The 15,397-nt window shown below is 35.4% G+C and overlaps 1 protein-coding gene across 1 annotated transcript; it reads left to right on the top strand.

The window, feature by feature from the left end:
- Positions 1-12,350: 12,350 nt before the first annotated feature.
- LOC105767034 (protein DETOXIFICATION 44, chloroplastic) lies at positions 12,351-14,800 on the top strand (the record flags this gene model as incomplete). Its single annotated transcript, XM_052630383.1, is given in 13 exon segments — positions 12,351-12,411; positions 12,526-12,570; positions 12,573-12,628; positions 12,630-12,663; positions 12,776-12,838; positions 12,841-12,902; positions 12,995-13,026; positions 13,028-13,132; positions 13,213-13,312; positions 13,417-13,514; positions 14,260-14,350; positions 14,424-14,545; positions 14,641-14,800. Coding segments are annotated over 13 exon segments (900 nt in total), but the record flags the coding sequence as incomplete, so codon positions are not given.
- Positions 14,801-15,397: the final 597 nt, after the last annotated feature.

Here is a 15,397-nt window from a genome sequence, read left to right as displayed (position 1 = left end):
ATTAAAATACATAGGGATGAACCAAGACATTATTTAACATAAAGTCAAAAAGCCAACCTTATTTATCGACCTCTAGTACTTATATTTGAGCCAGAAATCACTTATGGAGGACCTTCATACAGAACCCGAAACCAAAATATAATTTGTATTTATCCTTTTTTTCTTTGGTCTCTGAACTGCACGAATTTGGACGTCGAGCCATACGTATTAAGGAATAGGTAGATACATAATGGTGGTTTTGAAAAATCAGGGGGAAATGGGAAGAAACAATGTAATATAGTAATTATAGATCAGAACAAAAGTGTGTAAAAAATAAAAAATGTAGAAAAAGTCAAAACGAGATGAAAAAGTAGAAGATCAAGAAATGACATTGCGAGTGAGAAAAGAGAAAAAGTCAAAGTGACAAAAAAACAATTGGCCACAAAAATAGAAAAACCCATACATTAGTGCACCAATATTATTATGCTTTAACTTCTTACATGGAGAAATAAGGAAGGTGAGAGAAGGAGATATAAGGTAGTGAGCGAGAAGGGAGACTAAATGGGGTGAATAAGGAACAATACGATGTGTCAAACTAATTTCATGTTTGAACCATTTTGATGTGCCCTGGTCTTGAAATTCATAACAACCTTAAGCCTCAGAACGTTTCAAGCCGAAAAGTTCTATACGACCTAGGTAAATCTATTGGTGGATGGACATTGCATTAAGTGAACATAATAGTAGTTTTTTTATATTCTACTAGTATAATTGAAGTCCCTATGTAATTTTGTTGATGGATCAATATACTTAATAACCTTTTTGCCTATATGCTTTCTAATATACTGAACTTAGGTGTTTTAAATTGATAGTGGTAAGTCATTTACAAATCATGTTAGAATTACACGTACTTACAATTATACTTGTCTGCTTTGCTCCCAAACTAATATTTGTATCATACTTGCTCAAGAGTCATTAGTTGTTTTTTTTTTCTTTCTATATGGTTGCCTTGCTTGAGGACAAGCAATGACTTAAGTGTAGGGGAGTTTCATCTACCGCAATTTGTTGTAGCAGATTAAACTACATTTTGTACTTAATGAACTCGTTAAAAAGCAATTTTGTTATGTTTTTAGTTATTTTTTAATTTAAGAACTTAGGTAATAAAATGAGAAATTTCAGTATTTTATATGACCTTGTGGGCCAAATTAGGCCTAAAGGTAGACTAATATGTTCGGTGAGTGTGCAAGACATCACTCGAGGGTAGAAAGACAATAGACTGCTCCCGAGGTTGTAACACAGAGCTAGATGTCGCAACATAGAAAACAGAATACCAAAGAAGCAGTCTGCCAAGGATGTCGCGACATAGGCTAGAGAGTGTCGCAACACAGCCCTGAAGACACGCCCAATGGAGTATGTTGTCATTAGTGTCGTAACACAAACCATAGGGTTTCGCGACATGGCCACTTAATGAATCAAATATGTTTCCATCCGTACAACATACTGTAAGGAAGATTAGTCAGTCGTTTTAGTTTAAGGATGAGCCACTAACCCTAGGCCTATAAATAGGATTGCTTAGAATAGGTTAATGGACTTTTTCCTCCCGTTTAGTTTCACTTTCATTCATAGTTTTTGGTTTTTACTTGTAGTTCTTGTTTTAGTTTTTATTTTCTTCGAGAGAGATCTAGATTGTGGATTCGGTAGACTCATTACGAATTTTTGTTCGCACTTCAATATTTATATATATATCAGGATCTTCCTCATCTTTACTTTTGATTTTGAAAATGTCTATCTTTCAATTCAATTCTATTGTATGAGTTAGATATATAAGGAACTAATTTGTTAGAGAGATAAATGAATAGATATGGGAGTAGTTTACGTCTATGTAGGGCTTTTTAACATATCAAGTGGTTGGGAAAGGAAGAACTTAATCCCTAGGATTGACGACCCTAGGAAGTCATGTAGGTAGAAACTAACCCAAAATCGATATGGTCTAGAATGAAAACCTTATCTCTAACCCAATCTGACCTGTGACATCAAGAGATAAGTAGTGCTTGCTAACTCATTAGGTTAATGGAGGGCCGAGAGGCTGGTCTATCATGAAATAAACTATTATTTACATCTTTTTTGCACATACCTTTAGCTTGTTTAATAGTTAACCCAAAGCATCTAAGTATATATTTAGGTTTCATGCTTAAAGTAGTAATTTATGCTTTTTAGTAGTTTTTATTACATTTTATATGTCTAAATAAGGACAAATCGCTAGCTAAAGATACATTTTCAGCCCAAACTAATGTCTATGCCGTGACACCAAGACACTGATTTCGCAACATCGAAGACAGAAGCAAAAACAAGTCTTGGAGTGAAACTGCCGTCGATGTCGTGAGACTCCCCCTGCTGTGTTGCGACACCCCTAGTGTAGCAAAACCGCCCCTCTACAGCCCAGAAAGTCCTTGCATGAGATAATTACATTTTGTAGGGAAATTAGGAGTATTTGTCCTAGTCAAAATTTAAGGACTTCAATGATAATTTAGGCACTTTAATATTCTAAGTTTACCCTCTATAAAGGCCATTGTAATCAATTTAAACACAAGATTGGAGGGAGACAAAGATTCTATTCCGAAGTGAGACTTTTGCAAGGGGAGATTGTTCCAAAGCCACGTTTTCATCGATAAATCATGAGCATCTCTTTTCCTTTAATTTATTCTTTATATCTCTTTCTTTAACATTGTTTAATTGAATGTTTGTGTAAAGATTAGAATCAATTTATGCTTTATACATATCTCGCATATTTCAACTGTTCTAATCTTGTTAATTGATTAAATGATGGAGTTTCTTAATGGATCAATTGTTTGGGAGAGAAAAAACTTAAACCCTAGGCTTGACGACCCTAGGAAGTCATTTAAGTGGGAATTAACCCAAAATTGGCATGGCCTCTTTGTGTACACCTTAGCCCCGAAATAGTATGGACTGTGAGGTCGAGAGATAAGTAGTTCTTGTCGACTCATTAGGTTAGTTGAACGTGAGAGGCATAATGAGGTTGATGACTAGCTGGTTGAATAGAGCCCTACATTTATAATTAATTTGGTAAAACAATTGGATCTAGGCTAAATGAACTCGTGTAGTCAAAATAAGGAATAGAAAATGCCAATACATGAACCTAGTAGTAGATTTAGGGTTTAGTTGAATTTATTTAGTTTATCATTATTATTATCATCTTGATTCTTAATTAACATTCCTTATTCGTCACTCGAGTAGATTAGTAATTATTTTTGGTAATTGACTTAATAACAGTTTTCCCCAAACTATAATCCCTTGGGTACGATCCTCGGAATACTTACCAAGTGTTTCATTGTAAACAAACTATATTACAACCCGACCCGTATACTTGAGGACACTACCTCAATTCCATATATTTGTAGCAGTCTTCACACTCTAGATGTTGGTACTTCCGGAGGCAGTCAAGTTGTTGGCGTCGTTGCTAAAGATTGTGACGGTGATAATTATTATTGAATCAATTACTTGTAAATAATATTAGTCAAAAGACAAACGAGCTAGATAGTGTGCTAATTTTTATATTCATTAATTGTGTTTTTTTCTCAATTTTTTATTTACATTCTTGGGATGAGGAATGGAACTACATAATAGGTTGGTCAAATGGAGCTGGGACAAACCAATGGAGCGATGATACAGGGTGTGATGACAATGAGTACTCATATGAACCTCTTTATGAGTCGTACAAAAAAGACAATGATATTCCCAAACACTTAGATAAGCCTCTTTGTGATTTGCATAAGACTCCCTTATGCGAAACTACTAAGCCGTCCAACTCTGAAATATTATCAAAAATGTCAAACATGATGGAACAAATAAGGAAAATGTCATAAGAAATATTCAGGGCGCTACCTTCAAGGGAAGAGGTCATGCATGATGTCCAACCTTGATCTAGAGGACCCTTATTTTATCATTTACCACCCTGAATTAGACAATAGCAATCAACAAGAATTTGGAACCGGAGATCATAGGGATGAGCTGAATATGACCGAAGTGATCTCTAATCCAATTAACGTAGAATCAGACATGATAGTAGATGTAGCTGCTGACGTAAAACTAGAAGTAACCACTAACATGGACCTTAAATCGATTCTAAATGAAAGTGTAGAAGAGCCAATACACTTTCTAGCCATAGTAGAAAATGTACCAGTCGAAGAGATCAATGAGTTTGATTCATTCTCATTCAACAAAGGCAATAAAGCTCAAGTGACGAAAACTTCACGTGACATAGAGGGGAGGAAACTCGAGACAATAATACCCTGAAAAATAATTTGGGGTTGGCATGGATTTGGTACCAAATGGCTTGTAATGTGGATATCGTAACGGTAAAACAATAAGGCAATATCAATGGAATCGACCAAAGAGGCTAGTTCATATATATCGACAGAGGAACAAACGTCGAATCAAAGTATTGAGAACTAGCTAGAAGCTCTTCTATGGTGCCGACATAGATTGTATCAGTTTTTAAAGAACTTCTATTTACTGTTTCAAATTCTGTTTTATTTCTTTTTATTTTTTTCTTTATTCGTTTATTTTATTTTTATTAATCTCATTTTTGTTTAGATTTTTTTATTTTTTATTTTCTTTACATTATATTTAATATTTCTTTTCATATAATATTTTTAGGTACTTTTTTCATTTGCTTGAAACACATGGATCCCGAGGCTATCATGGAAATAAGGTATCGACCCTTCAGGGAAGTTTCTTTATCCATGCTTATGTTTTCTTTACATAGGGGATAATGTATGTTCTAAAGTGTGGAGGGAAGTACATTAGATTAATTTTTATGTGTATATGTAACAACTCGTTTCCAGTGAAATTGGAACAATGGTCTCGGGACCACAAATTTGACGGGTAAATATTTATTTTATTAATATTTTAATGTCTACAGTATGTTAGTAGTGTTGCATGAAAATTTTGTTAAGAAATTTTAACATTTGCATGCTTAATTTTGTGAAATTGACTAAATCATAAAAGGTACAAAAGTAGGGTATTATTAGTTAAAGGTATCTGTTAGCTATGACATTAATTTTTTAAGGGATTTAGATGGTAATTAGACCATTATTCTTATGAATGGACAAATATGGACATATTATTAAGTAATTTAAAGGTTAATAACTAAGGTTAAATAAGTAATTTAGTAAACAATCTAATATAAATAAAGAATAACAAAATGTATCATCTTTAACTCATCTTTCCCACTGAAAATAAGGAAGAAAAACACCATTGAAGCGTGCTTAAAGGTTCGACTAGTTCATCCTTTGCATGTGAGTAAATTTTGCTTCTGCTTTTAATGATTTTTATGTTTTCAGGATCGTTGTAGCTTAATCAAGCTAGCCTAGAGACTATTTTCAAAATTTGTTAAAGGTTTAGGGTTTTTCCATGAATACTCTTGTATGATTTATGAATTTTGATGGTAGATTATTAGTCCTTGGTGTTAAATAAACAACTTTTGTAAAGTCACTTTTGGTGAAATTATCATTTATGGACTTATTTGTGAAAATAGTAAAATATCATGATAAAATAGTAAATTGGTGAATTGTGTGGGTTGACATGAGTCCCTAGGAAATATTGGCTAGCATGATATGTGGATGAAATTGCATGAATTTCACTTTACAAGCTAATGACTAAATTGTAAAAAAAAATTAAAATAATAGGGGCAAATTTTTAATTTTGCAAAATGTGTGAAGTTTGGATTAAATTGAATAATGTATATTAAATAGATTGAATTTTCTTATTTAGATCAAGTTAAGCCTCGTAAGCACACATTGTGTGAGCTTCCCGCATATTTAATATTATTCTAAGTGGTTCAACAGGCATGTAAAGGGAAGGAACGGTAAGTGTTCCGATCAACTATATTATGAACTTATGGAAAGGTAAGAATTGATGTTGATCAAAGTATGTATAACCATGTTTATAGAAAGTATGAATTCAAATGTGATATAATTATGAAATCTATCTTACCATGTGATGATTTTTGTTAAGTTATGTGCTTAAGAACTAAATTGTGTTGTTGATGATGTTTAGGCTTGTGTCAAGCTATATTGGATTGATTCATGTCTATTTTATAAGATTTTGCATTGAAATGGTAAGCTATGTTCATGATTTACGAACTTACTAAGCATTATAAGCTTACATTGTTTTTCTTCCTATGTTTTATAGATTATTGGAAGCTCGATCGGTTTGGAAGCTTGTCAGAGATCTATCACACTATCCAAAGATTATATCGGCAGATTTTGATGTTTTAGTAATGGTTATAATGGCATCTATATGTGGACTTGTGTAAAATATTTAGTTGATGTTTATGGCATTTAATGTTGCTTTGAATTTGTGGTACTTATGGTACTTTGATGCCTTGATGGTTAATGTTAATATGGCTAGGTTGATGTATGTTTTAAATGAAGAAATTTGGTATGTGTTGGTATATCTATAGTGTGGCCAAGTCAGGTTATGCTTTGAGGTAGTTATGAGCTATTTGTATTGGTATAAGTGTGGTCAAATATGGTAATTTTGGTGTTTAAATAAGTTAGTTGTGAATGGTTGATGAATGGATAAATATGCACATGTTTAGATAGTTTTGAGGAATTGTGATTGACGTGTCTTTTGGCATATTGGTTGTATAGATATTTGGTATAGAGGTTTGGTCATTTTATGCATGTTTTGGACATGATTTAGAATCTTGGTTATATGTGCAAATGGCTTGTAGGTACATGCTTGATTTCGGTGAAAGAAATAACTTGATTTTAGCCTATTTCTTGTACACACAGCTTAAGACACGAGGTGTGTCTCAGTCGTGTGTGACACACGGCCATGCGACACGACCATGTGTCCCTTGTAGGTTTTAAAGGTTACTTTTCAAAAGTTACACTGCATGGCACACGGGCGTGTGGATTGGTCGTTCGACCCAAGTCAGAGAGGTACACTGGCACAGACACGACCGTGTGTCCCTATTTCAAATGTTACACAGCCTGAGACACGGGCATGTGTCTCAGCCGTGTGACCCCTTTAGTGTGAATTTTTCTATCTTTTTTCTCAATGTTTCAAATGTTCACGATTTAATCCAGAATTGTTTCTAAAGTGTTTCTAAGGGCTCAAGGGCTTAAATAAAGGACAATATGCATGTGTATGAATGAATTATACTATGATTAATGAAATGTTTAGAAATGAATTTTTTAAGTTACGTTTTACGGTAATGCTTCGTAACCCTATTTTGGTGACTGTTACAAGCTAGGGGTGTTACATTTAGTGGTATCAAAGCTACGGTTTAGTCGACTCTTAGACTGAACGTAGCATGTACGAGTCTAGAAATACATGCCATTATATAACCTGTGATAATGTGATAACCTTGACTTTTTTTATCTATGCTTTCATATAGAAAATGACATACAACCGAGCTGATTTCGATGAGGCTGAAAGTAATGCACAAGCCTCCGTTCATGGGCCAGCATTGAGTGGCAATAGGCCCATATCTAAGGGCCACGTAGGAGAGGCTAAGGAAGCCTTTTTCCAAATGAGGAATAAATGGTTTACCGAGTCTGTATGAGCAAACCCGATGGCTCAATGACCTCTACCCCCACCTGTTCCCCAACCGGTCCCCGTAGGTCCTCAAGGTTTACTTGATAAATTTCATAAATATTGGGCTAGAGAATTTAGGGCAACGTTTGAAGATGATCCGGAGAAAGCCAAGTTCTAGTTAGAAAATATGATTAGGGTTTTTGACAAATTTTCTTGTACACCAATTGAATGCATGAAATGTGTTGTTTCCTTACTAAAAGACTCAGCCTATTAGTGGTGGAATACCTTTGTTTTAGTTGTGCCGAGAGAGCGAGTACTTTGGGAATTCTTTCAAGCTGAGTTTCGTAAGAAATATATAAGTCATTGGTTTCTTGACAAGAAACGAAAATAGTTTCTCGAGCTTAAACAGGGCCGAATGATAGTATCTGAGCATGAGAGGGAATTTGTTCGGTTGAGAAAGTATGCCTGAAAATGTATACTGGTCGAAATTTTCATGTGTAAGCGGTTTGAAAATGGCCTGAATGAATATATAAAGCTTTTAGTCGGGATTTTGGACTTAAAAGAATTTGTTATTCTAGCTGACCAAGTGCACAAAGCTGAAGAGTTAAGCAAAGCTAAAAGAAAAGTTGATTATGAGGCTCATGATTCAGGTAAGAGACCAGCGGGAAAATCATATCAATCACCGTCAAAGAAGTCTAAAGACTATCATAACCATTTGTCAACTTTAGTGGATTATTCTGGTAAGGGCTAAGGTAAACAGAAAGCCAGTTTAAAACCTTAGGCTACGTCTGTAACGAGCATAGGCAGTGTGAAGAGTAGCAAGCCTAAATGTCAACAATGTGGATGACGACACTTCAGTGAATGCAAGATGAAAGACAGAGCTTGTTTTAAATGTGGTTCATATAAATATTTTATCTGAGATTGCCTTGAAAGGCCTGAAAAAGAAAAGACTCCAACCATTTGACCGAGCAACATAACTACGAGAGAAAGACCACCACAGAACCTTGGAAATGTGGGTAATAGTCACAGTGCGACAAAGGACTCTGCCCTGAGATCCGAGGCACGAGCACCGGCTAAAGCTTATGCGATCCATGCTAGAGAGGAAGCTTCAGTACCAGATGTTATTACTAGTACATTCTCTATCTTTGCTACTGATGTTACTACTTTGATTGATCCAGGATCAACACATTCTTATATATGCACGAATCTAATGCCAGGTAAGAAATTATCTTTTGAATCTATTGAATTTATGGTTAAAGTAATGAACCCCTGGGTCAGTATGTGTTAGTTGATAAAGTTTGTAAAAATTATCCTTTGATGATTCGGGGTTGCAACTTTCTGGTCGATTTAATGCTACTACTCTTTGATGAGTTTGATGTGATTTTTGGTATGGATTGGTTGTCTTTGCATGATGCTGTTGTGAACTGTAGACAGAATTCTATTATGTTAAAGTGTAAGAATGGTGAAAAGCTTTAGATTGAATCAGATAGACTGGATAATATGTCTAGTGCTGTATCGACTATGTCAGCACAAAAGTATGTTAGTAAAGGCTACGAAGCATATCTCATTTACATATTTGATTCTAAAGTTTCTAAGTTGAAGCTAGAATTGGTTCCAGTGGTATGTGAGTATCTAGATGTGTTTCCAAAGGAATTACCCGAGTTACCACTGATCAGAGAGGTTGAGTCTGCTATTGAGTTAGTGTCAAGAACATCTTCGATATCAATAGCTCCTTACAGAATGGAACCTACAGAGTTGAAAGAGCTGAAAGCACAGTTGCAAGAGTTGACAGATAGGGGTTTCGCTCGACCTATTTGTTAAAAAAGGACGGATCAATACGACTATGTATCAATTATCGACAACTCAACAAAGTCACGATCAAGAACAACTATCTATTATCGCGTATTGACAATCTATTTGATCAGTTGAAAGGTACGACAGTGTTCTCAAAGATTGATCTTCATTCTGTTATTATCAATTGCAAGTTAAAGACTTAGATGTGCCGAAAACCATGTTCAGGACCAGGTACAAACATTATGAATTTCTTGTGATGTCGTTTGGTTTGACTAATGCACCTGCAGTGTTTATAGATTTGATGAATAGAATTTTTAGACCGTATTTAGACAAATTTGTCATGGTATTCATTGATGATATTTTGATTTATTCACGGGATGAGGCAGAGCATGCCGCGTATTTGAGAATTGTTTTGCAAACTTTGCGCAAAAAAATTTATTCACTACATTTATAAAATGTGAATTTTGGCTTCAAGAAGTTGAATTTCTGGGACATGTTGTATCAGTTGAGGGCATTAGAGTTGATCTGAGCAAGATTTCAACCGTAGTAGATTGGAAGCCTCTGAGAAATGTATCTGAGGTTAGAAGTTTTCTGGGTTTAGACGAATATTACTGAAGATTCGTCAAAGGATTCTCAATGATTGCGACACTGTTGGTGAGACTATTGCAGAAAGGTGTTAAATTTGAGTGGTCTGAGAAATGTCAGCAAAGCTTTAATCAATTAAAAGCATTGTTAATTGAGGCACCGATGTTATTTCAACCACATTCAGGTAAAGAATTTGTGGTTTATAGTAATGCATCATTAAATATTTTGGGATGTTTTGATGCAAGAGGGAAAAGTGATAGCATATGCTTCTAGACAGTTGAAACCGCATGAAAAGAATTAACTGACGCATGATTTAGAGCTTGCAGTGATTGTGTTTGCTTTAAAGATTTAGCGACACCATTTGTACGGAGAAAACTGTCACATCTTCACAAATCATAAAAGTTTAAAATACTTAATGTCACAAAAAGATTTGAATTTGAGACAGCGCAAATAGCTTAAGTTATTGAAAGACTATGATTTGATCATTGATTATCATCCGAGAAAGGCTAATGTTGTTACTGATGCTTTGAGTAGAAAATATTAATTTTCTTTGCGAGCGTTTAACACGCGATTGACGTTGATTGATGACGGTTCAATTTTAGCTGTGTTGAAAGCTAGACCAATGTTTTTGCCATAGATTTGTGAAGCTCAAAAATGCGATGATGTGTTGTTAGCTAAACAGAAACAGACTGAGACAACTCCTGATTCAGACTTTCAGGTTAAATCCGAGGATAGTTTGTATTTTGAAGGCAAAATTTGCGTTCCAAGAAATTCTGATCTTATTCAGAAGATTTTACAAGAAGCTCACATTAGTAGCTTGTTTGTCCATCCTGGTAGCAATAAAATACACGGTGATTTGAAACAAATGTACTAGTGGCCAGGTATGAAATGAGAGATCTTAGAGTTCGTATCGAGATGTTTAGTTTGTCAGTAAGTTAAAGCCAAACATCAGGTACCTTTTGGTTTGTTACATCCAGTAATGATTCCGTAAGGGAAATGGGAACCTGTCACAATGGAATTTGTGTCAGGATTGCCTTTGTCTCCGAGAAAGAAAGATGTAGTTTGGCTCATTATTGATCGTCTGACGAAATTCGCGCATTTCATTCCAATGCGTATAGATTATTCACTCGAGAGGCTAGCAAAGTTATATGTTGCTGAGATTTTCAAATTGCACGGGGTTCCAGTTTCTATTATTTTGAATAGAGATTCACGATTTACATCATGATTCTGGAGCAAGTTACATGAGGCTCTAGGTACTCGTTTGCATTTTAGTATCGCATTTCACCCTCAGACCAATGGTCAGTCCAAGCGAGTGATTCAGATACTCGAGGAAATGCTTTGATGCTGTGTGTTAGAGTTTGAAGGTAACTGGGAGAGAGTTTTATAGTCAAATTCACATACAACAATAGTTATCAATCGAGTATAAAAATGGAAATGTACGAAGCTTTCTATGGTCAAAAATGTCAAACTTCATTCTATTGGAATAAGCTGAGTGAAAAAATGCTTCACGGGGTTGATTTGATACGAGAAACCGAAGAAAAGGTTAAATTAATTCGAGACCATTTGAATGAAACTTCAAATCGACAGAAATCTTATGCAGCTATGAAAAGAAAAGACATTGAATTCCAAGAAGGTGACAAAGTGTTCTTGAAAGTCTCGCCCTAGAAGAAAGTTCTTCAATTAAGTCATAAAGGAAAGATAAGTCTGCAGTTAATTGGTTTGTATAAGATTATTGAAAGAATCGGTCCGGTAGCTTATAGATTAGCTTTACCATTACGGCTTGTTTGGTTCGATGTAATGGGTTTACCATTACGCGCTGAATCAGTGGGCCCCACCTATTCCGGCGTTTGGTTCGCTGTAATGCCCATTCTGTACCGAATCGATTCGTCGTATTCCTCCTTTCTCACCGATTTCTATTCCCTGCCCTTTGTTCAGTTTAGCTCCCATTTAGCATTCTTATCTTTTCTATACCCTGTTTTACCCTCATCGTCCCAAGCCGAAATCCACCTCCAGAACTCTCCCTCCCAACATCAAACAGGCCAGCAACCTCCACCGCTCCCGTTTCACTTTCATTTGTTGTTTTGTCGAACCAAATGCACCCGAACTGTTCTTCAAATGCAGTGAAGGGAAGTCCAAAAACAGACTTCTGTTCTTCAAATCCCAACAAGGTAAACATTTTATTTCCAAAAAAACGTCAAGAAAACCTTTCCAATTCAATCAAGGTAAACATTGTCTACCCTAACATTTTTCTTTCAACGTGTTTTCCCTTTTATGTTTTTATAATGTCTATAATGGAAGATTCAACATTTCTAGAAATTGAATCATGCATTAGTTTCAGGTTTTAGAAAGTTTAAGACTTGATTCATCAAATTAGTTGAATCATGTAACTATCGTTAAAAATTGGCATCTATCTATTACCTTTTCTTTGCATTGGCTTTGGTCTTGATCCCATTGCTTCACTTGTTGATCTGACCTTTGTTGGCCATTTGGGTACTTGTTTTTCTTTTTTATTATTAACACTATCATACCAAGCTTGCTTTTGTAGCTTTATCTATTAATCACACGGTAACTATTGGTGATAAATATTAGTTTTTTGTGGTGAAGGGTCGGTTGAATTGGCGGCGGTTGGGGTATCTATATCGATATTCAATCGGTGTCAAGATTGTTTAATGTTCCTTTACTTAATATCACAACATCCTTTGTTCTTTGAAGAGCAAGCATTGATTAGTAAAAGCAAGGATGGTAATTTTCGGTGAAAAGATTATACAATAAGCGCAATACTTCATGAAAATGATCGTTTGGTTGAACTTTTAATTGACTCGGGGTTTGGTATGATTAAGATGGTGAATTTGAGCATCAAGGCAAGAAAGTTCTTCCTCGGTGTCCACTTCCTTAGCACTTCTTCTTGGACTTGGCATTGCGAAGCGGTTGTACTCTCGGTTGGCTCGGGTTTCTTAATGAATATCATGGGTATACCTATGGTATGTCGGGCTAACTAATGATGTATTTGTAATTATATTTTGGAATTGTAATGCTTTAATTTCTTATATCTTATTACTTTTATTTTTCATAGGATTCGTCGATCGTGGACCCGGTGAGCGATTTCGACATGGAGAGCCTTTGGTGCCCCACCAATCGTAATTGCACTTCTTGCTCAAGGCACTTTTCATGGATTTAAGGATACAACGACACCTTTGTATGCCATTGGCAAGTATTACAACATGCCTTATGTTTCAAGTTCCTCAAGGGTCTCTTTCTTGCTTATAGTTAATTTCTTGCTTGAACTAACAGTGCGGGCACCTTACTAAATGCAATATTGGATGTAATCTTGATATTTCCCTTTGGTTTTGGCGTTGGTGGTCTTGCGGTTGCTCTTGTGATTTTCGAGTACGTCAATAATGTGGTAAACTTAATAATTCTAGTGTATTTGCCTCATAACATTTCTACTAATTTTGGACGTTCTATTCATTTTTTATTTTTATTTTTTGAAACTAGATATCGATTGCTATTATACTTACGTGGGAGTTGAATGGGAAAGTTGAACTGATCTCTCCTAAAATTGGTGGAGTAAAGTTTCCTTTACTTAAAATCTGGTACATTTCTTGCGATTTTAAGTATTACTTTCGATATCTGCTTATTTTTCTTATAGTTAAGCTTCATAAAATGAAAATAACAACAAACAATTGAATTTTAGTATTGAAATTGTGATGGTACTGCAGTGGACTACTTATTGGTAGGAACAATAGCCACTCTTGGAACTCTCACACTTGCAACATCATTTGGCACTAAGCGGGGCCCTATTCCTATGGTGGTCATCGATTTGTGTACAAATTTGGTTGGTTGTATCTTTGTTAAGCGATGCTTTAGCACTCTCTGGTCGAGTAGCATGTCCTTTGGTTTTCATTTGGAAGACCCCAAATGTAGGATGTTTATGACAATACCATATAAAGTAGCACCAAATGAAACTGTTGGATGTATTTTTGGTTTCATTATGTGCTCTTCTTGCAACTAATTACTCCCAAGTGAATTACCAACAAGCTCGCAAAGTGATTTACTGTGTTCTAAAGGTTTATAAAAGCTAGTTGTGCGATTCTTTGAAATTGATTTCCTTGTATCTCTAACTTAGCCGTTATATTTTGTCCTTAACTTTCAAGCGATTGGTTTAGCAAGCAGGGTTTCCTTTGGTGTCTTTTTATTCATTGGATTTGAAGCACTTTCGGCTTATTTACCACGGATCGAAGTTCTCCAAATTGCTGGTCGGGTTCACTCCTCATATATTGTATCAAGTGTTGTGATGATAGACTCATCTAACAATTGACACTATTTTGCGCTTTGTTCTTTGGGTCTCAACCAAATGAATGCCGTAGCTTTTGTTCTTGATGGACTCTATTATGGGGTTTCAGACTATGAATATGTTGCAGTGTCTGTGGTAATATATGACCAAGTATATGCTATAATAGTATTTGGGAAACTGATATAAGGTCCCAAATGTGATTGTGTAGGTGGTAGTTGGATTGATCTCAAGTGCATTCCTACTTGTAGTTGCTCCTTTATTCAGTGTTGGTAGAGTGTGGAATGGCTTATTTCTCTTCATGACCTTACGTGTGGTTGCTGGATTTTGGAGGTAATCTAATCTGCCTCTGTTCATTAATTATAGGAAGGGAAGAAATATCATATGAATATGAAATCTGATGAGATCAGTAGACTGTTCAATGCTAGGTTGGGCACAAAAAGTGGGCACAAAAACTGAGACAGCAAAGATAGCAATGCAATATTTGGCAGTTCTTGGTGGTGGAAGTGGGATAGAGTATGAAATCTTGAAGACCAATCCTATCCTAGAAGCATTTGGTAATGCAAAAACATTGAGAAATGACAACTCAAGCCTTTTTGTAAGTTCCATGTTCTTTCATGGCTATTGAAGTGTACCTTGGTTTTAACTTAACCAATTTGCATAGCATTCAAATTTACTGAAATTTGATGGGATTTCAGCTACTAATAATTTGGGATGATATTTTTCAGGTCTATGGTCTATGGTATATGCAGCAATTCATCATGTGCATTTTTAGGCTATTAGTAAAAGATGTTGTTAGATTAAGCTGTGTTGTGGATCCTCTGAGTTGTACATGTTGCTTTTGTTGAAGAGCCAAGCCTTTTTCATTTTCTGTGTTGTCATATTGCCATGTATTCACATACAAGCCTTCTATATTTTTCTTATTTCAGGGGCTACCGATTTTAGCAATTGATTGAACTTAATTTTAAAGCACAAGTTTGAATGAATTCCTTCTATTTTTCTTGTTTGTGTGCAAGTTACTTTGGTTTTGCTGGAATTCTTTGTTGTGAATGTAAGGGATATAAGAAGACGTTTGATACCTCTGTTATAAGCATTAGCTTAGATGATAGAGTGATAGATGTTGCTCCCTTGAGGAGTTATATCGACCATGATGAGTATTTAAGGGATCATGGGCTCAATTACGAT

Source organism: Gossypium raimondii, chromosome 5 (genome assembly GCF_025698545.1).
Source record: "Gossypium raimondii isolate GPD5lz chromosome 5, ASM2569854v1, whole genome shotgun sequence".
Taxonomy (NCBI): domain Eukaryota; kingdom Viridiplantae; phylum Streptophyta; class Magnoliopsida; order Malvales; family Malvaceae; genus Gossypium; species Gossypium raimondii.
This window is presented reverse-complemented; position numbering and strand designations above follow the sequence as displayed.